This window comes from Muntiacus reevesi, chromosome 18 (assembly GCF_963930625.1).
Source record: "Muntiacus reevesi chromosome 18, mMunRee1.1, whole genome shotgun sequence".
NCBI classification, from domain to species: domain Eukaryota; kingdom Metazoa; phylum Chordata; class Mammalia; order Artiodactyla; family Cervidae; genus Muntiacus; species Muntiacus reevesi.
Window position 1 is genome coordinate 12,546,886 of NC_089266.1, and position 20,814 is coordinate 12,567,699.

At 49.9% G+C, this 20,814-nt stretch overlaps 2 protein-coding genes and 1 non-coding gene across 4 annotated transcripts in view; 1 reads left to right on the forward strand and 2 right to left on the reverse strand.

The window, feature by feature from the left end:
- On the reverse strand, positions 1-16,810 carry OGFOD3 (2-oxoglutarate and iron dependent oxygenase domain containing 3). Its single transcript, XM_065910958.1, has 9 exons — positions 16,626-16,810; positions 13,958-14,175; positions 10,742-10,817; positions 9,556-9,598; positions 7,720-7,784; positions 6,742-6,798; positions 6,322-6,475; positions 4,123-4,246; positions 1-2,050 (listed from the first exon to the last, which is right to left on the reverse strand). The coding sequence occupies exons 1-9, from the start codon at positions 16,697-16,699 to the stop codon at positions 1,914-1,916; spliced, it is 948 nt and encodes a 315-aa protein (XP_065767030.1). The 5' UTR covers positions 16,700-16,810; the 3' UTR covers positions 1-1,913.
- Positions 15,549-15,655, reverse strand: LOC136150367 (U6 spliceosomal RNA). Its single transcript, XR_010659801.1, has one exon. It is a non-coding gene; the product is annotated as a U6 spliceosomal RNA (small nuclear RNA).
- Positions 16,617-20,814, forward strand: part of HEXD (hexosaminidase D) — a 15,388-nt gene continuing 11,190 nt past the window's right edge. For both annotated transcript variants that reach the window (XM_065910953.1, XM_065910954.1), the window contains exons 1-3: positions 16,617-17,329; positions 17,632-17,681; positions 18,724-18,864. In XM_065910953.1, the coding sequence (XP_065767025.1) occupies positions 18,781-18,864 (84 nt within the window). In that variant the 5' untranslated portion in view covers positions 16,617-17,329; positions 17,632-17,681; positions 18,724-18,780. The remainder of the gene's footprint in view (positions 17,330-17,631; positions 17,682-18,723; positions 18,865-20,814) is intronic.

Consider the following 20,814-nt stretch of genomic DNA (forward strand, 5'->3'; position numbering starts at 1 on the left):
CAAATCTTTATTTCTTTGTCCAAGAACCTCTGTGATGAGTATGAATAGGATAAGTAGCAAAGACTGTCAATTAAAACCAGTATCTTAGTTATTTCCAAAACACTTCAACCACAGCTAAACCATCAGACCCACGGCCGCCCCACCACCACCCCGAGACGTAGCAAGTGGCCATGTGGGCCATGGAACACCCAGGGATGTCTGCCCATCCTCAAGTTGAGGGTACAGCGTCACTCAGATAACTCAAAAGTTACAGAACAAAGAGAGGCCCACACTGGGTTTTCCTATCAGAGTTCACAGCATCCCATTCCGAGACCAGAGCAACCAACCTCTGAAAAGCCAAAACGGGAGAAGCCAGAGGGCAACCCGGATGAGAGGAGATAGCTTTTCCTGCACAGACTGAGGCTACTGGTCCAACCTAGAGACAGTGCGTCCAAGCATCACAACCCTAAGGTCACCCCGGTCTGCCACCCACAGCCTGACCTTCATCCTTCCCAGATCTGCCCAAAGTCCTTTCAAAACAGGAATCACGATCCAAGCTCCTGTGGGGGTGGAGGCCCCACCTCCCCACAACCTGCAGTCATGATCCAGAGGGGAGCACACCCCACGTCATCGTCTGCATGTGGAAGCTTGGCCCCCTCACCGCCCGTGGGCAGGAGGGACTCCCAGAAGACCGAGGTGCAGACCCAGGGGTCCCAGCTTCCAGACACCCACTGAAGCCTTACAGGCCTTGGAGGATTCATCCCAGGGTCCGGAAACTCTGCCCCTCCCTGTAGGAGCCTGATGGCTGTAGAGCTTGGAGAAACTGTGGGGCTGTGGTGGCCAAGGGTGCAGCCTTCTCTAGCATAGGGGGCAAGTGTCCACACTGGGTGGGCGGGCGGAGGAGAAGGTGCTGTGGTTCCTCCCGGGTCAGGGTGGCCCGGAGAGTCCTGCCCCCACAGCCATTTCTGGGGCTCTCTTTGTATTCAAGGGGGGTGGGGCAGGATGACTAACTCTTCTCCCAGCAGGTACCCAAACCCCAGGCCAGATGCTTTGTGGGGTGGCCCTGAAAACTTGCCCAACCCTGGTAGAAGCCAACTGATGAACACAACCCTCCCCCTGGGCTGTGCTGCCCAGGCCTCCCCCATGGCTGGTCTATTTACCATTCCTGGCTCCCCCGACTATTACTTTTATGTAATAGGCAAGGATGGCTCTGAGACGACTTGAACTTGTGCAGACAGACCCTCAGCTGGACAGGGGGCCCCAGGTGAGCTGAGGATGGCCACACTGGGAACACACTCCAGGCTTGTGTCGGGGACCCTGGCCGGTGATGGAGCAGAGCCCAGCCTGGCATGAACACAGTGTCAGGGCCCCTGACTCTCAGGGGCCGGCAGCATTGGGGTGCTCTGCACACAGCTACCAGAATATCAGATGCTCACCTTCACCCAGAATCCAGTGCCATCAGCCCTCCCAGGCCCCCTATTGCTGCCCCTGGAGCTGCCTTCCCTCCAGAACCTTCTCCAAGGTGTCATGATCACTGATTCTGCTTCCCTGAGTGGAGGCTGCTGGCCCTACTTGGCTTCGTCTGCACTTATGTCGGTCTCCAGTGGCCAGGGAATGACCCTCTGTCCGCCGACAAATGGGGACTCCACCCTGGGCACAGGATTCCTTCCTGAGAAAGGAGGGCGTGGCTGCCCTGCCAGCTCCCCGGCCCCATGTCAGCACAGGACAGTCAACATTGATCCTTGTGAGGGGAAGCTGGTCCCCTCCATTTACTCAGAGTTGAAAAATGATCAAACATTAGCAAATCAAAATTCAGGATGATCCATAAGGCACCTTGTTCAGTGGAAATGGTAGAAATGAGCTGAGCAGGAGGGAAGGGGTGCATGTCCAGCATGGCTGCTTCCGGGCAGGGCTGCTGGGCAGGCTGCCTGGGGCTACGTGAGTGTTGGGTCCGAGATGCCATGGTCGGGGTTGCAGGTGAAGGCAATGGTGATGGCGTAGCGGGTGCCCCAGTGGACCTTTTCCACCCGATGCAGGTTCTCAGACCCGGAGGTGAAGAAGGATACCCGACCTGGGAGAGGGGAGAACAGAGCGTGACCTCGAGGTGATACACACAGCCGGGCCTCAGAGGACCTGCGTTCAGGCTGACGCAGGGACACAAGGAACCTGGTGGGCTGGGAAACCACTGGTGCAGGAAGGTGGGCTTGGAGTCAAACCTGAAGGATGAAGGATGCCCCAGGCCTGGGCACAGCCTCTCTGTAGGTCAGCCTAGAATTGCAGTGAGGCCCTACCACCCACCCCAGGGGCCACTACAAGCCATGTGACCTCCCCAGACCCACCTGAGGATCTTATTTCTAATCACACATGGAACAAAACCAAACCCTGGAGGGTGATGACAATGTTTTAACAGAGAATTAGGAAAAACAGGTCAAGGCACACACCCAACACCTATAACTCCCTCCCAGGGCAGCTAAAGACAGGACACAGGAGGGGGCTTCTGAAGGTCCTGGAGTGGGTGGGTCCTCCAGCCATCTGTGTTCAGAGGACCCAGTGTCTATGTGCTTCAATATTTAACTGGCCTCACATATACCACTGTAGATTTTTTTTTTTTTAGGACAAATGGAGTTGACCCTAATGGAGTCCTTAGGGAGGAGCCCTGGGATCCCACAGATGCCATGTTCCTACCACATGGCCCAGCACCAAATGTTCCATGACAGGGATTTCCCTGGTGATCCAGTGGTTAGAAATCCACCCTGCAATGCAGGGGACATGGATTCAATCCCTGGTAAGGGAACTAAGGTCCCACCTGAAACTAAGCCTGCAGGCCGCAATGAAAGATCCCACTTTCAGGCCTCACGTGCCACTACTAACACTAGATGCAGCCAAATAAACAAATTAATTAATTTAAAAAAATTTTCCATGACAACTTCATTTCCCTTCAAAGGTCACTGCCAGGAACTTGACTGCTAAATCTTTGAAAGAGGAGAAAAGTCTACCCCAGAGTCCACTGTTTTCTGGTTGTAAGCAAAAGAACTGTGCTCTGCCCAAAAACAGCAGAACAAAAGGAAACATGTAACACATAGAAATCTCTGCCTGGGGGCCTGGGGACAATCAGAACTCAGACCCTCCTCTGGACCAGCCAGGCTGCTCCTGACCTGAAGGAAACACTCTTTCCCAGAGCAGTCTAGAGTCACACCACTTCCTGAGGCCCACGTTGTTAAAGGACATTTTGTCCTTTGTTTCTCTGGTTTCAATCACACCTAAGACGTCAGACAAGCAGCCAGGCCAGTTTGCACAGTGGGCTCAATGGCCTCTTTGCCCATCCATACTATCTGTGCACCCCCACCCCTGCAGACACAGTTATCAAATATCACTGACTTGCAGCAAGAGTGGGGGGTCTCTAGGGGCCCCCAGTGTTTCTGCACACTTTGCAAACAGAGGCAGCAAAGAACAGAGAAGAAAAGACTGAGGAAAAGTCAATCTCCTCATGGCCTATGGGACATCAGGAAACCGTCCACCCCTCATGTTGGAGCTCTGGAGGGAAGAGAAGCTCATACTGGTGCAGAAAAAGGCGATTTGAAGAAATAATGACCATCCCTACTGTGATGAAGACTTTGACTTTTAACCCAATAAGCTTGGTAGGATAAATACTTCAAGTGGGATAAAAAAAAAAATTCACACTGAGGCACATCATAGTCAAACTGATGAAACCAGAGACTAGAGAACAGCTTGCAGGTGGAGAGCAAAGAGGCAGCTTCTACAGGGAGGTGACAGTGGTGATGGCAACAAGGGAGCCAGAGGAAAAGGAAAATGGTTTTTTTTTTTAAAAAAGAAAAAAACCCACCAATCCAGAATTTCACCTCCAGTGAAAATATCCTTTAGAAAAAAGCTGAAAAGAATATTTTCAGAAAGTCATCACCAGAAGACCAGCACACCATGAAATGCTGAGGCAGAAGAGGAATGTACCTGTTGGAACTTGGATGCACAGGAGGGTATGGAGGGGGCTGGAAAGTGAATAGGTGGGAAAACTGAAAACACTTGGCATATTTCCCTGTTAATTTTCATAGGAGATAATCAACTGTAAACTCAGCATCCCAGGAAAGGCCACAGTCAAGCACTCCAGAGTCCACCTGTGAGTCCTACCTGCTCTCGGCTCCACCGTCTTGTTGGCCCCCTCCTCCATGAACACAAACCGCCCCCCACCAAAGTCGTCCAGGTAGTCGGAAAGGTACAGTAGCGATGTGTAGTCAAAGGAACCATAGGTCACCTGTGGGCAAAGCATGAGGGTATGTCACCATCTGCTTGTGGGAGGACTTGGTTCTCAGGAAAGGACAGAATCCAGGCCTCACACCGCCCTCCCAATTTCAGAAAACCCTCTGCTGAGCACCAGCCTGCCAAGGTGACCAAGACCCTGTCACCTTCTGGTGAATTCAGTACCACACTGTCTGTGGAGCTGGACTTTCTACATTGACCTGGGCTCCCTCCACAACCCCCACCAAGACCCCATTTGGGGGTCCCTTTTCTGGTATCAGGGCACCAAACAAATATCAGAGTGACTTAAACCTGAGAACAGCTCAGGGAAGCGCCCTTGAATTGCTTCAGCAGTGAACCTCACATCCACTAAGCTGCACAGAACCTAAAAGAGACCGGGATGGGGGGTGTCCAGTAGCCTCACCCTCTGCTACCCACCCAGCTCAGATACTGCAAAGGAACCACCCCAAACTCATGTGAGCACAGTGACCTGGAAAGGAGGCAGGTTCTGGCAGGTGGTGGGGATGGCAGAGGCTGGTGGGGCCTGAGCTGTCCTGAGTCAGAGGCTGGGGAGCTCCACAGCCAGGAGCAGATGCTTCACTCCTGGAGTCCCCTCATGGGAGGACATCTTTTTGCCACATCCATGCATGAGTGACTTCTTGGCTATGACAAGCACCCAGGTCCTGTACACCCTGTCACAAGACCTCCTAGCTCTAACACATCTGAGGCCACCCTGCTCATCACTATTGACTTGTTTTCCCTGCCTGAAGAATATCTTCCTTATCTTTCTTCCTTTGAAGTTGGATCACAGAACCAGACTACCTTCAGTGCTGTCTCTCTTAAACCCACCCTTCCCAGTATGTAGAAGGCTGCTCTTTCCTCACGCAGGGAAATTCTCCCAGACTCCTTCCCAATTCTAGGTTCCCTTCCCCATTTGCTGCATGAACCTGTCTGTCCTCTGCACATGCTGTCTTTGCCCTCAATCCCATAGAACCTTGTTTTCCCCTCTGCAATGTCTATGATGATCTTACACTGAAGGTCTCAGCCCTGGTTTCCTAATGAAATAATGCATCTAGACAATGGTTATTCAATGAGTCAGTGGCTGCTAAATCTGTGAGGTGACAGCAAACAGGAAGCTTGATGGTGGCTGGATGAGTTTGAACCCAGTGATCAACTGTAAACCCACAGGAGCAACCACGCAAGTCTGGGGTGATGCCCAAACTTCCAACCTGAGTCCCCTCGAACCCCCTGAGCTACACTGGCTCAGATGAGCCACTGGCCACATACAGCTGCTTCAGTTTAGCTTAATTAAATACTGGGTTCCTCAGTCTCACTAACCACAGGGAAGTGCTCCTTCCTCCGTCAAGCTCAGACGGACGAGATTAAATAAACACATGAATGTCTGACCGAATTTCAGGCAGAAGCCCAATCTGTGAGCTTCTGCCCAAACCCTCAGCTTATTTTTCACTTCACTTCCTTTGTTCCAGCACCAAGCAATGCAGAGATTATTTGGGTCACCTGAGCACACTCGCAGCTGGGTGACCGCCAACAGCCTTCAGACGTTTCTGTGGCCAACTCTCCCCTGGCGCCACGCTGGGCATGCTGGCCGAGGAGGTTAGGGTGGGGCTGAGGGGCAGACGGGAGAGGGCTTCAGTTGTGGCTGATGAAGACCATTGATAGATTAGGTGTCACCGTGTCTAGGGAACAACAGGAGGTCAAGAAGAGGAATCCACAGAATCCAGAGTGGTCAAGAGATCTCCCCCTCAAAAAAAGGGGGAAAAGGGAGCCTCCTGGGGATGCATGTCCAAGGGGAGACCACCCAACAGAAAGGCTGAATCAAGGCCGGGTCAGGTGACACTTGATGAAGCTCATGGCTCAGGTAGAGACAGCTCTGCATCTGGGAACAAGTAGCAAAGGATGGTCCCCATCAGGCCCTCCCTGTTCCGTAACATGTGTTTCACCATCTTCTCTCACCTCACCACATGAGAAACAAGTCTTATTTCCTCGACAGCATCACCAGAGAGGAAACGTCTAAAACCCCAACTACGTGAACAGACAGCACTTCAGTGGACAGGCCCCAGGTGCACTCACCTTATCCACATGCGCATGCCAATATTCGTCGTGAGCCGTCCGAGCCTCCGTGCTGTTGATGCGGGAAAAGAAGGTGGGCTTTGTCAGGTACAGCGAAGACGCACTGATGCCAAATGCCTGGGCGATCGCCAGCTGGACCTTCTGCCGCACATCCCTGCCGAGAGGATACACGCGTCACTGGGAGCAGCTGGAAGAGGAGTCTCCACGGGTCCATGGGACCCATATCAAACTACACCACAAAAAGACGTGAACTGGAGAAGGAGGAAAGGTGAGCAAATACACCCGTGGGTTCACACACATGTGACAGGGTATCATGTGCAAAACCCGAAACCTGAGTGCCAGTTCTCTGCAGGACTCACCCCAGCACTCCCAGGCCCCCACTACCTTCCCCACCTCTGACCCGGGTGTTCCTTCCCTCACCGGTACAACTGGAAGTCGTCCTCCGAGAAGATAGTTTGTATTTTATCCCCAAAGTATCTGTGAAAAGAATAAGCAGTATTAACAAATGAGACATTTTATTAATGTTTCCTTATTTCCTTTGGGTCTTCCCTGGTGGCTCAGATGGTAAAGAATCTGCCTGCCATGCAGGAGACTCAGGTTCAATCCCTGGGTTGGGAAGATCCCCTGGAGAAGAGGATGGCTACCCACTCCAGTATTCTTGGCCTGGAGAATTCAATGGACAGAGAAGCCTGGTTATGGTCCATGGGGTTGCAAAGAGTCAGACATGGCTGAGCGACTAACACATTTCCTTTAAATTCAGTCTTTCCTCTAGTTAACCAGCAAGCTCTTGAGAATCAGCTGGTCCTTCTTATCTTGCAGCTGCAATAACCATGTGAGAACAGGGAGGGGGGTGGGAGGGTGGTACCTGGCAGGTGAAACTGTTAGTTGCTCAGTTATGTCCAATGCTTACTGACCCCATGGACTATAGTCCTTCAGGTTCCTCTGTCCATGAGATCTCCAGGCAAGAATACTGGAGTGAATAGCCATTCCTTTCTCCAGGGGATCTTCCCGACCCAGGGATCGAACCCAGGTCTCCTGCACTGCAGGCAGATTCTTTACCGTATGAGCCACCAGGTAGGGTGACATTTATTAAGGTTGGGAGATTTCTTGCTTCTCCTGGCCTTCAGGAGGCAGCTCTTAGGAGCCTGGCCTGCCACTCACCTCTCCCTCTGACTCCATCCCTCAGCCCCTTCCCTACCTAGACTGTTTCATAAAGCAACGTGAGCGAGTACCCAGCCCCTCAGAAGAGCTTAATCTCCCAGTCCTCTCTTGGCCTCAGTCTGATGGCAAATGTCAAGGTTTTCCCAAGACTTGAACCACTTCTGATCCATACACACAAGTCTCACTCAGGTGTCCTCGGACAAAAAACGGGCAGACTCTCCCACCCCAGGTTCTCACCTGTACAGATTTACAAAGTGCTTCCCAACAGACAAGGCCCCTGAGTGCAGGTCCAGGATGGACGCCTGGAAAAGACATTGGCAGAGTGGTGTGAGGGCTGCCTGGCAGGTGACTGAGCTCTGAAAGCCACCAACATTAAACACGAGTTCCTGAGACCTGTCCTTGCACACCCAGGTCAGGGCGACAGTGCACACAGGCTGGGTTTCAAAACATTTGGACAAAGGTGTGTGAGGTGCTGGTTAGTTTCTAGAACAGGAGGCCCTGGAGTCATGCAGGTGCACTCGCTTTCAGCCTAGCTCCTCCCTGTGACTAACTCACCGGGAGACAGACATGTGGGCTGCTCCCAGTTCAGCTGCAAATAAGGCACTGACGGACAACGTTTTTATCATGGGAGATGCTCTCGTTCTCCTGGGTAAATGCCCAGGAGCGGAATAACAGGATCATCACTCTTTAATGAACCACCAGTGTTTCCGACCCCTGCCCATCCTGCCTCCAGGAGGCCTTCCTCATGTGTTAAGTGGAAAGTGGGCATGAGCACCTCTGTCTGAGTGTCTTTTCTCACTGATGCAATGACCATCCCAGAGGGTTTGTTTGAACACAATCTGGGCTTAAAAAATGTTAAATGCCCTTAAAGATATCAAACCTGGATGATTCCCTGCAAGACAACTTTTCACGTAAATGCTGAGCAGAGAGTAAAAGATGAGTCCACACACAAGTAGGTTTTAGTAAATATTCCCCTTGAACTGAATCAAAATAAAAGGAGAAGTTTAATTTTTAGAACTCAAAAAGAAAGAGTATGCAGGATAAGAGTCATAGAGATAATGACTGAACTATCCAGAGGAGAGCAGATGTTCCCCCAGGACCCACACACTGGGCAAGGAGATCCCCATTGGGACCATGTGGGAACTCCAATGTAAGGTGCTCTCACATATGGACTCTCAAGGCTACCCAGAAAGCAGATGAGTTGCAGAGCTGCACTGGCCTGTCTGAGTTCCCTGTAGTTGCTGTAAATGGCAGGCTTAAAACAGCAAGAATTCATTGTCTCAAGGTCTGGAGGCCAGAAGGCTGAGATCCAGGTGTCAGCAGGGTCCCACTCCTTCTGAAGGCACCAGGGGAGAATCCTTCCTTGAATCTTTGGGCTTCTGGTGGTGCCAGGGGTTTGACATGATTTGTGGCATGTCATTCCACTCTGTTCCATCTTCACATGGCCCCTTCTTCAGTCTCAAACCTCCCTCTGCCTTCCTCTTACAAGGACTCTTTTAATTGAATCTAGGGCAGCCTTGGGAGAAGGCAATGGCAACCCACTCCAGTACTCTTGCCTGGAAAATCCTATGGATGGAAGAGCCTGGTAGGCTACAGTTCATGGGGTCACTAGGAGTTGGACACGACTGAGCGACTTCACTTTCAATTTTTACTTTCATGCATTGGAGAAGGAAATGGCAACCCACTCCAGTGTTCTTGCCTGGAGAATCCCAGCGAGGGCGGAGCCTGGTGGGCTGCTGTCTACGGGGTCGCACAGAATCAGACATAACTGAAGTGACTTAGAAGCAGCAGCAGCAGGGCCACCTTGATAATCCAGGATGATCTCATCTTGAGACCCTTAACTTAATGACATCTGCAAAATACCCTTTTCCCAAATAAGGTCCCATCACAGTTCTGGGTGGGTGCATTTTTCAGGGGTCACTGCTGAACCCCCTGCAGTCTCACTCAGTGGACAACAGTCCATGCACTGCATCTGTGGGGGCCTGAACATCCTGTACCCTCATTTCCCCTCGGAGGGAAAGCAGAGCCAAAAGGGTAAGAAGAAAACTGAAGCAGGAATGACACACAACTCACCCCTCCATCGGATCCTCCCAGGGACAACCCCTTCTCGGCTATGCTGTAGGAGAAGATCTTATGTCAGAATTCAGTTAACAGCATCATCTATGATACCTCTAGACAGACGCCAATCACACAGCTAACACAATGTTAACAGACTGCTTAATGTTTATGACAGAATCACATGCTTAGGACCAAAGTACTCGACTTTCAAGTTAAGTAAATATTAATATTTTGTCACCATCTCCCTAATATCCTATGACCCTTGGGGACAAGTGGGCTTACTTTCCATCTTTAGTTCAGAGACCTGGTGCTGAGTTGAATGGGTTCCTCTGGGCTGGAAAGTCTCTCTCCTGTCATCACAGGCTGGAAGGCAGACTTTGTAATCACCAGCTCAGGAGGCAGAGGCCATGTGATACCCTGGGCTGGACCTCACAGGGCCACCTGCATCAGTGAAGACGCAGGGGCTTCTGGTGCCTCTGACAGATGCTTGGTGGCCACCCTGGAAACTGATTAGGGGCTGGATTCAGCCCTCATACCAGTGACCCCCCCCCGTACCCAACTGGCCCCTACAAGGTTATCTAGAAACAGGAGGAGTCTCCCCTTGGGACTCAGCTCAACACACAGACTAGACACTGCTCCACTAGGCACATGCTTGTGTCTGAATTCCATGTTGGAAAAATCAAAGCATCAAGATCTGCTTTTGAAAGACAAGGAAGAATCCAATGCCAACTACTTATAAGTAAGACTTCCTGCCTGGTCATGAGTTATGGAGAGCTAGTGGGAGGGCTGATCCCAATCAGTTTTGGACAGGAGACTGAAATATTGTCTAGGGACTGCCTGGGGCCACTGGGTAAACCTGCTGTCTCTACACAAATGTCCACTGGGCCCCTCAATGGCTGATGGGAGAGCATCCCCCCACCTCCCAAATGGGCCAAAACAGAGCACCCTCCCCACCTCCCCTTCTGCCCCTGGAGAGGGCCTGGACCTCCAGAAGGTTCCATCAGCAACCACATCACTGAAGGCAACAGCCTTTCCTCCTGGAAATCAGAAAAGCCCATCTTGGCCTTGGAAGTATGCAGGGGAATTCTTAAGGAATTCTAAATGAATCTCTTGAAATCTTCCTTTTAGTAGTAATTCTCTGCTCCCCACCCCAGCCTCACTCTCCCACTCATTCAGGACAGAAGCTCGGAGATGTGTGTACCTGCGAATCCTCCGGGCTTCATCCCTCGTGATGACGGCATCGCTGACGCCCCGGCCACACTTCCTCGGGGAGCAGCCTGGAAAGGGTCAAATCAGGATGTCACACAGCCTCCGCCAAACCCCGACAACAGAGTAGCATGCCATTGTCAAGCATTCACCTGTGGGCCCCCCTTCTCAGGGACAACAGAATTTTGTGGGATGGGGCCTTGCCTTTCACAGGATTAGGGGCCCAGGTTTGGAAATTACAGGCCATGTGGTCAGAGTGAATTTCAGACAAGCAACGGTGACTTTCCAGTTCATGCATATCCCCTACATCAAATTTCACTGTGAAATTTCCCCTACAAATTTCACTGTGTTCCTGGCGGCCTCACGCCAGGCAGGCCACTCTGGAAGCACCAGGCACTCTGCCCAGAGGAGGTATCCACGACATTCTTGAACCATCACTGACCACAGATCCAGACCTTTGGCAAGTCCCTCCTGGATGACCAAAGCTGTGCCTGCAATTGTAGCTGCTATCCTTTTGCAGAGCTGTTCCAAGGTGCTCCCCACCCACTCCACCCTGCCTCCCTCTGTCCCTGCAGCCAGGACTGAGCTGCTTAGAGGGAGGAAAATGGGGGACCTTGGATGGGGATGGGGCCAGAGTTGGGGTGAAAGTAGTCAGGGTTGGGTGGATGGGGCCATGGTTGGGGTGAAAAGGCAAAGTGGGATCAGGGTCAGGGTGGACAGGATCAGGGCCAGCAGGGGACACAGCCAGGGTCAGCATGACAGGCCCAGGGGTAAAGTGGCCAGGGTCAGGGTGGACAGAGCCAGGGTCAGATGGATGGGCCCAGGATGAGGCAGAGCACCAGAGATGGACGAGCTCAGCAAGTGCCTTGTGTCTTGGTGCAAAGGGCAGGCTGACTGTCTCGAGCTGGGTGGACCATAGGATATGTGACCAATGGAACACTCTCAGGACACGCTGGGCTGGCTGACCTTTAGCTTTCATCCTCCTTCCCCTCTTCCTGCCTGGAACGTGCCTGGAGGTGTCCTGGGACCACATAAACCACACGCTGAGGGGGAGAGCTGGGGGCTCAGCGCAAAGGGCTCATAGGGAGCCAGGCTGACCTGGGGTGACTTTCTCTGGATCTCATCATGTGGAAAAAATAAACTTCTACTTGGGGGTTATTAGAGAGGGGGTGCCTCAGTTCCATGGAGCTAAATACAACCCTACTAACACAAGATCTTGGGTTCTATTAAAACACAAAAATGCTTTTTATGAGAGTTAAAGCTCCCTAAAGCTTGACGATAAAGGCAAAAACAACAATAACCAAACAGCAGCTTGGGGAGTGATACCATACAAACAAATACACGTAAAGACAAAAGAATTACGAGAGGGGAAGAGACTGATAATAGAAACGATTCACCAGGAAGATGCAGGGGCAACAGAAGCACCAAATGACATCAGTTCAAACACGTGAGGTGGCCACCAGACCCACCACTGAGGTGGAGACCCTGCCTCGCAGTTTCCGATAACTGAACAAGACAAGACGTCCAAGAAGACTTTGCCCACAGGAGTGTAGACTAGGAGACACTCAGAGCTTCACAACAACTGTTCAAAAACACACATTTTTCCAGGTATACGTGCAACATTAACAAAAACATATTAGCCCAACAGGAAAGTCGACTCTCTCCCATACAGGTTATGGTCTCCAGCTACCGGGCAATTAGAGAGAATTCAAACTTCATCAACCCTGAAATCTGAAAATCCAGCAGCAACACAACATGCTGACTATGAATGAGTATTAAGAGTATCGTTTGGACGAGAAAGTGAGTTGTGAGTGGTTGATGATGTCCGTGCATATACACAAGGGCACAGGACACAAGCATGCAGATGTGTCTACTAGACACACAGGTCCAGGGCAGGCAGAGCCCCTGTCAGCTACGGGAGGCGAGAAAGGTGAGAGAGGGGGGAGTCCAGAGACTTTGATGCTGTGTTTTTCTGGTAAAAAAAATATATAAAACCCCAAATTTACCATTTTAGCCAGCTCAGGGGCATTAACTACATTCACATTGTTGTGTGACCGTCACCACCACCATCTCCCGAACTTTCTCACCTTCCCAACTGAAATCCCATCTCCATCTATACCAACTCCTCCTCTGCCTCATTCCAACTGTTTTTAATGTTGATAAATTATTAAAGGGGTACGAGAAATAATGGCTCAGCGGTAAAGAATCCGCCTGCAATGCAGGAGCCGCAGGAGACACAGGTTCAATTCCTGGGTAGGAGAGATCCCCTGGAGGAGGGTATGGCAACCCACTCCAGTATTCTTGCCTGGAGAATCCCATGGACAGAGGAGCCTGCCGGGCTTACAGTCCACAGGGTCACAAAGAGTCAGACACAACTGAAGCGACTTAGCATAGGAAAAATATACTCTGTCAAAAGCTGGGACTTTTTCAGGGAAAAGTTCACCAAGACAGAGACAGCATGCCCACAACAGAACCTGTCCACTCCTGACTCCAGAGGGAAAGGGGAACCCCAGTTCCTCGTCATGTCCATTTCTGCCAAGGGGCCCACACACCTCCCGTTCACTTTAACCCAACTTGTGCGCATCACAACAGTGCCCCTTGGTGGAAGGACTCAGCAATCTTTTTCTTGGTTCAAGTCCAAAGCATTGCTCTGAATAGAAAAATAAACTAAATTCTGCTTCTAAGACCCACTCACTCTGGCTAGGCTTTTAAAACTGCTGCCCTCCACAGAGCAGGCAGGCGCCAGGATGGGACATATGCCATGGGGGAACAGACTCTGGTATCACGTTTCCTGTTGCAACATTTTCTAATGTAACAATCCCCTAAGACAGAAAATGCCTTTTCTCAGTTCAACTTGCTCATTGATATCTTCCCAATTCTGTTACATCCTTCTAGGCAAACCACCTCTTCCACCAGATGAAATCCACACTGAGGTGGGGGGCACCTCAGTAAAACACTGGCCATAGCCTGGGCAGTGAAGCCTGGCCTGTCCCTACACAGGTGGGGCCTGAAACACTCACACTTCCCGGAACAGGTGTGAGCTAACCAACGTTGGGGGGTGTGTGGGGGGGAAGGTCACCTGCCCCACCCCACACCACACTACTTTCAACCTGATTCCCACCAATTCATCAAAGTAAAAAAAGACGCATTTTGAACACAGTGAATTCCATGTTAACATGCTGCTCTTTCCTGAATCACCTCAGCATTGTACCTTCAAACCTTCGGTGACTGTCATAGTCCTCAGAGCAGGGCACCTCGATGAACCTGCCTGGCAGGATCTCGCTGCGGTGAGCCAGGACCTCAGTGATGCCGTCATCACCCCCCAGGCTGCCCCAGAACAGGCAGGCGGCGAGCGCAGTGCAGGACCCCAGGACAGCGACTCTCAACCACTTCTTGCGCACATCCCGAGGCGCCCGGATACTCTTGGTGCTGAGAACAGAAAACAGCTGTGGTCACCCAAAGGCAACTGTGTGTGCTAAAAACGCAGACCACAGTGACCAGAGGCCACACCCACACTTAGTTACAGCCTTAAACAGTTCCCACACTGGTCATCATCAGAGCTACTCTCCATCAATCCAGAGGCACTTGCCAGCATAGGAGGACATGGTGGGAAATGTGCCCCTTGCTCCATGTGACCAGACAGGGCTCACTATGCCCCTGAGGACAAGATGAACTGCCAGTCGGGGTCCCTTCCAGCCTGGCCATGTCCATGGAGAACCATCTGGGAGATCCTGACAGAGCCTGTGGCATCAATCACATTGCCTGCATCTGAAAATGACTGACACAACCCCATGCATTGGCCTTAGGGTACACACTCACACACAATGTGAACTAAGGTAGTGAAAGTCGCTCAGTCGTGTCCATCTCTTCCAACCCCATGGACTATACAGTCCATGGAATTCTCCAGGTCAAAATACTGGAGTGGGTAGCCTTTCCCTTCTCCAGGGGATTTTCCCAATCCAGGGATCGAACACAAGTCTCCCACGTTGCAGGCGGATTCTTTACCAGCTGAGCTACCAGGGTGAACTAAGGTAAACATGAACCAAACTCATTTCACTGAAATCACCAGCCAGCCAGGAAGGGAATGCAAGTACAACAGAAATGATTCAACACTAAGGCACTTTCTGTACCACCTGGGTTAACTGTTGGATTCACACCGCCTATGCAGAAGTTGCAGGCGTGTGTGTGTGTGCATGCACACATGTATCTATGTGTGTTCGGATGGTGTATGTGTTTTCTCATATGTGTAACTGAGCAGCCATGTACTCTGTTAACTGAGAAAAATGTGTAGGGCTTGAAGGACTGGCAGAAATGAGAAAAGCAATCCGGACATTCTTTCAGGAGGTGCACCTCGCATCTTCAAGTATATGATTAATTCCTGAAAAGCAGGGAGTCTGCCTTCTATTTTTATATGTCCCTCCACATTTCAAATTGTTTTATATATAAAACATACGCGGGCTTCTCTGCAGGCTCAGAGGGTAAAGAATCCACCTGCTGATGGCTACCCACTCCAGTGTTCTTGCCTGGAGTATTCCATGGACAGAAAAGCCTGGAGGGTACAGTCCATGGGGTTGCAAAAAGTCAGACATGACTGAGCGACTAACACTTTCACACTTAAATTCCGATTAAATAAGTCTCAATGTGGGCACAGCTGAGTCACACCATATTGGGTGGATACATGGTCATTTTATTTTATTTTGCCTATTCACTAGTAAGACTTGATTTTTTTTCATTTATTTTTATTAGTTGGAGGCTAATTACTTTACAATATTGTAGTGGTTGTTGCCATACATTGACATGAAAAAAATATGAAACGCTTCACAAATTTGCGTGTCATCCTTGCATAGGGGCCAGGCTAATCTTCTCTGTATCGTTCCAATTTTAGTATATGTGCTGCCGAAGCAAGCACTACATGGTCATTTTAAACAGGGAGCATAAATACCCAAGTTACACAGACCCCCCCCCCCACCCTCACCCCTAGAACTGCTGTCTAGCCTCTAGCCCACCTGGTCTCCTCTAACTACACAAGGGTGGACCCCTAACTCCAGTGGGGCCAATATTTCTCTTCCCCAATAGTGCAGGGAGACTGCCAGCCCATCTCAGCAGCAGGGGCTGAAATCCTACTGTGGGCACAAAGCTGTTGACACCTTCACCTGGGACACCCCGGGTGCTGAAACAGAAAGCGACGGAGAGAGAGGTAGAGACGAGAAGGGAAAAAACAGCGTCCTGGGCCAGATTTGGAAGCAATACTTCCCTGAGGTGTCCTCAAAATAAGCACCCCTGTTCAGGGTAAGCTGGCCCAAATGCACACTGAGAATCTTGCCAAAACAGAAGTGGGTTTGGAGCAAGGTCCGGGGCAAGCACGACGAGAAGGTAATTTATCCTGGAGTGAATACACTCCGGCTCTGAAAGCTTCATGCAGAATCCCCTCGAAGGCTACCTTATGAGATCATTTATTCATTCATCGGGTCCCCCAACGGAGAACCATCACGTGCACAGCCCTGAGAAAAGCACACGGAGACCAGACGAAGCGGACCTCTGAGTCTCGGCGGAAAGCCGTCGGTACACACCGGGGAGGTCAGGGAAGTTTTCCCGACCGCCAGCTCCTCCCAACCCCGCCCAACCCCTTCCTGCGCGGTCCGGGCCGGATTCTGCAAGCTACGCCCCCCGGACAACCACGCCCCTCTAGGCGCCCGATAACGGCCAGGCCACACCCACACTGCAGTGCCTTTCCCGGAAAGGCCCTGCCTGCACCAGATCCACCCTTTTCTGACCGGGCCACGCCCTCAGCCACACCACACCACGCCCCTGTTAGGCCCCGCCCCTCGTCCAGGCCCCGCCCATAGCACCGTACGCGCGCTCCCGGCGCTATCTGGTACCTGCTCTGGCGCCGGCGCTCCGCCGCCCCGCTGCCCTCGGGGGCCTTGGGAGCACCCCTCCGCTGAGGTGCCATTAGCCTCGCTGCCGCGAAGCTAAGCCGAATGCGGGACCTGCCACAAGCCCGGGACAAGTGCTGCGAGAGGTAGCGCGAGGCCGGCGCGGCCGGGCACACGAAGCGACACCCTCAGCCTTCAACCTCCGGGGCTGGTGACCAGGCCTGAGCAATCGGAGGTCGAGCGCCGAGCGGGGCAGGGCGGGGACCCGAGCGGGGACCCTGGCTTGCTCCCCGCGGCGCACCTGCCTTGGCCGTACCCCGCCTCCCCTGACCTCCACGGAACCTGACGAGCCTCCGAACCTTCTACTGAAGTGTGTCCTTGCCCCGCCGTGCGTGCTCTACCGGGGTCTCCAATTCCTCCGAGTCTCGAAACCTTCTCCCCGCGGTGTCCAAGCCCTCCTCCCGGAGTCCCCGCACCCTCTCCTGTGGGATTTCCAACGCTTCTCTCCCTGGACCCATGCCACACCTGAGGGCACTGGGTCCTGTTGATGCTCAGTATCTGTGAGGCCTGCTATTTAGTTTACAACATTCAGTTTCCCGTCCAGTGGGCAAGAAGTAAGATCTTAACCAGTCCTGTCAAGATACCTAAGATTCTGAATGAGCGGAATTAGCAGTGAGGTTCATTCATAAGGATTAAGTCTAAAGAAGGTGAGTAATTTATTGATACAGAGGGGGAAAAAAAAACCTGGACTCATTGAACAAGAAAAGAGATCTGCCCAACAATCCCCAAACTGGGGAAATCAGATGCCATCGCCTGGCAACTTACCTAGAAGCCCAAGAGACTAGGACAATTGCAGACCTACCTACCAGGTTGTCTGATAACAATAGTGACAATTGACCCAAGTCTGAAATAATCATATATCTATAGACCTCGTGCAGGAGGGAATGAAAGTAAAGAACTACACACTTGCAAGAGGGAATACTAACTTCTCTCTCTCCTTTCCCTTTAGATTTTGCAGCAATTTACTTTGGTAAACAACTCTGAATGTATCTGAATCAGGTAAGATGTCAGTGTTCATTCCTGCTGTAGGGCTATAGGAAAATTAAGATTTCTGTCTAAACACAAGGAAGCACACCCAGGACTAATACAGACTTCTTAGCTCAAAAATTTTTCTTTTAACTCTATTCTCTAGAAAATACATTTGGGTTGGGGGGGGGGTGCTGTTACAGTTTTCTTTTTTATTATTTTTTGAAAATGTAAGGCAACTCAGCTTTGAAATATATCAGTTTTTCAAAATGCTTTGTCTTAAACTCATCCACTTCTCAGATTGAAGTTTAGGTAATTGCCTTAAGAACTTTGTCATTGAGATTGTTTTGAATATAATTTATTTTTTTCAATCAAACTGATTGATTTCTCTGTGCATTATGTTATTGCCTCTGCTATATTATAAAGTCCCTAAGGCCAGGGATTTATGAATCCTTGCACAGAATGAGTAGTTTGAATTGTGGAGCTGAATATATGACCAATATACAGAGATTTTCTTTCCTTTTCCTGTCTAATTCTATGTGTTTTATGTTTCATCCAGATACCTCCTCTAGTTTAACATAAACTAGTCAGCACTGATAAACTTGTGACTTACCTGTTTTTAAATTATCAATGGCCTATTTTAAATCCTAGACAGTTTTCTCTGACCTAGGGTAAATTTTTACAGTTTCTCCCTCCCTGCAACCAAGCTGACTCAAACTCTAAAAATGCAAATTATTTTTAATACTATTTAAAGTAGAATAAAATTGAGGATCAGTTTTCTACAGAAAACTGTGGGGCCTGAATAATGTTTAAGAGATATTTGCTTGTTTTCACTGGCATAGTATGTATAGGATAAGACAGTCTTTAAAACAGGAGATTATTTTGCAGTCATTTGTATTATTGTAGGTTATAGCCATCTTATAAAGAAACCAGTGCTATATGACAAGGGTCCTTGTATTTGAACATGGATACAGACATCTTGATATATTTCATGTTGGTGAAATGAGTTTCCTCCTAGTTCATATCAGAATTGAAACAGACATTGGAAGGACATAACCCTGAATTTCTGCACTAGGAAGAAGTGCCCAGAAAAGAGATTTCTTAGTTATATGACTTCTCAAAAAATAGTGAGATGTCGGATTCCTCACCATTTAAGATGCGACTAGTTCATCTGGACCTGAAAGGAGCCCCGCCAAAGGTCTGCTACCTCTCGGAGGTAAGATCTCCCTTTCTTCTCTAGAGAATCACTTTGCCTCGGGTTTGGTTATGAAGTTGTGAACAGCGTTCTGTAGATACATTCTTGGAACACAACCATGGGTTCTGAGTTGAGGCGTGGTGGCAGCAGCGTAGATCTCGTATTTCCCCCATATCCCCTCACAAAGCAGATAGCAACCAGGATAGCAAAAGGAAAAACAGAAAAGACAAAAACCCACAACCTCTGTTGTGAACCAAATCGTGTCTCCTAAAAAGATATGTTTAAATCCTAACCCCGCGGACCTGTTAATGTGACCTCTGATTTAAAGATAGGGTCTTTGCAGATGTCTCTGACGTTAGATGAGGTCATATGGGAACAGGGTGAGCGCTAATCCAATAAGTGGTGTTTGTTTAAGGAGAGGGGACAAGAGACACAGAGGGAAGACGACATGAGGACAGAGGCAGAGACTAGAATCGATGCATCTGCAAGCCCAAGAGGGTTAAGGATGCCAGAAACTCATAGAATCTGGAAGAGACAGGGAGGATGCCCCTTACAGCCTGGGAGGGAGCATGGCCCTGCTGACACCTAGATTTTGGGCTTCATTCTCCCAAGCTGTGAGAGAATACATTCTTACTATTTCAAGCCCCCCGGTTTGTGATGACTTGTTATGGCAGCCACAGGAAAAGCATGTACTCTAAAACAAATGTAAGTTATTAGGGTTTCCCTGTGAATGCCAAAATGCAAGGGGTGGGGCCAAACCATGGACAGCTCAACACTCCTGTGGGGTTAGCAGCTGGGCAGGGGATGGTAGAGGAAAGATAAAAAAGAATTTAGGATCTTCCCTGGTCGTTCAGTGGCTAAGACTCCAAGCTCCCAGTGCTTAGGGGAGAGGGGGGCCCAAGTGCGATCCCCAGTCAGGAAACTAGATCCCACACGATGCAAATAAGAGTCTGCATGCCACAACGAAGATCAAAGATCCCACATACCACAACTAAGACCCAGTGCAGCCAAATAAATAAAAATAAATATTAAAAAAAAAAATTCAGATGACTCCAAGACCAGGGAACCCACAAAATAGCCCAACAAGTAAAGGTAAGTCAGAAACTGGTTGAGATGCTCATTGAGGATGAGTGCTCAAGACCTCAAGGCATTCCAAAATACTTTCTAGAAACTTCTTCCAGAAGGACAGAATCCCACACTCAAAATGCAATGTTGGGAAAAGACTCCATCTTGAACTGGGGAGTAACATTGAGGTAAAGGAGAGAGAAGTTTCAAATGCTGGAGGAACAGGATCCAGAGGGAGTGAAGACGGAGTGCTATGGAAGTAGCTGCACAAAGTCCGTAACTGCTAATTCTTTATGTAACAGCTGCAGAGGGAGCCCAGCTCCATCCCAAACATTAGAACCTGCTCTCCAAAATAGAAGAAAACACATCTCATTGTAAAATGAGCAATCGGAAAGGAGTGTGGTTGTGCCATACAAAAATACTACCAGAAAATAGAGGGCAATGACTTGAGTAACTGTGAAGGTGCACCAGGACCACGTGACTACAAAGCAGATGACACAGTTCTTTAATATTTCAGAACGAGATCAGAGATACTAAGAAAGTGATAGAAGCTATGGAAGAACAGCATAAGTTAGAAATAGAAAATCCCAGTCCCACATGCTGCAACTAACGATCCCCCCGTGCTGCAATGAAGATCAAAGATTCCCGCATACCGCTGTTAGAACCCACGGTAGCCAAATAAATATTTTTAAAAGTCCAGAAAGCAACATCCAGACAGAAGTAGATTGTGAAAAGATTGCCTCCAGACTCAGGGATGAATTATAAGAAAAAAAAAAAATCAGAAATAGAGACTAAACTAGAAAAAGGACAAAAGTGAATAAACACCATGGGAACCAGTATTGAGAAAGCAACAGCAGACAAGAAAAAAAAGTCCAACATGAAGAGAGAAAAGCACGGTGACAAATG

What these genes read in the sequence shown, in the direction of transcription:
- OGFOD3 (XM_065910958.1), bottom strand. Translation starts at nt 16,699, where the DNA reads ATGGCACCTCAGCGGAGGGGTGCTCCCAAGGCCCCCGAGGGCAGCGGG. An exon ending in CAGTCACCGAAGGTTTGAAG is followed by an intron (nt 10,818 to 13,957) that starts GTACAATGCTGA and finishes GACCCTTTCCAG; the next exon opens with GCTGCTCCCCGAGGAAGTGT. An exon ending in CACTTTGTAAATCTGTACAG is followed by an intron (nt 6,799 to 7,719) that starts GTGAGAACCTGG and finishes TTCTTTTCACAG; the next exon opens with ATACTTTGGGGATAAAATAC.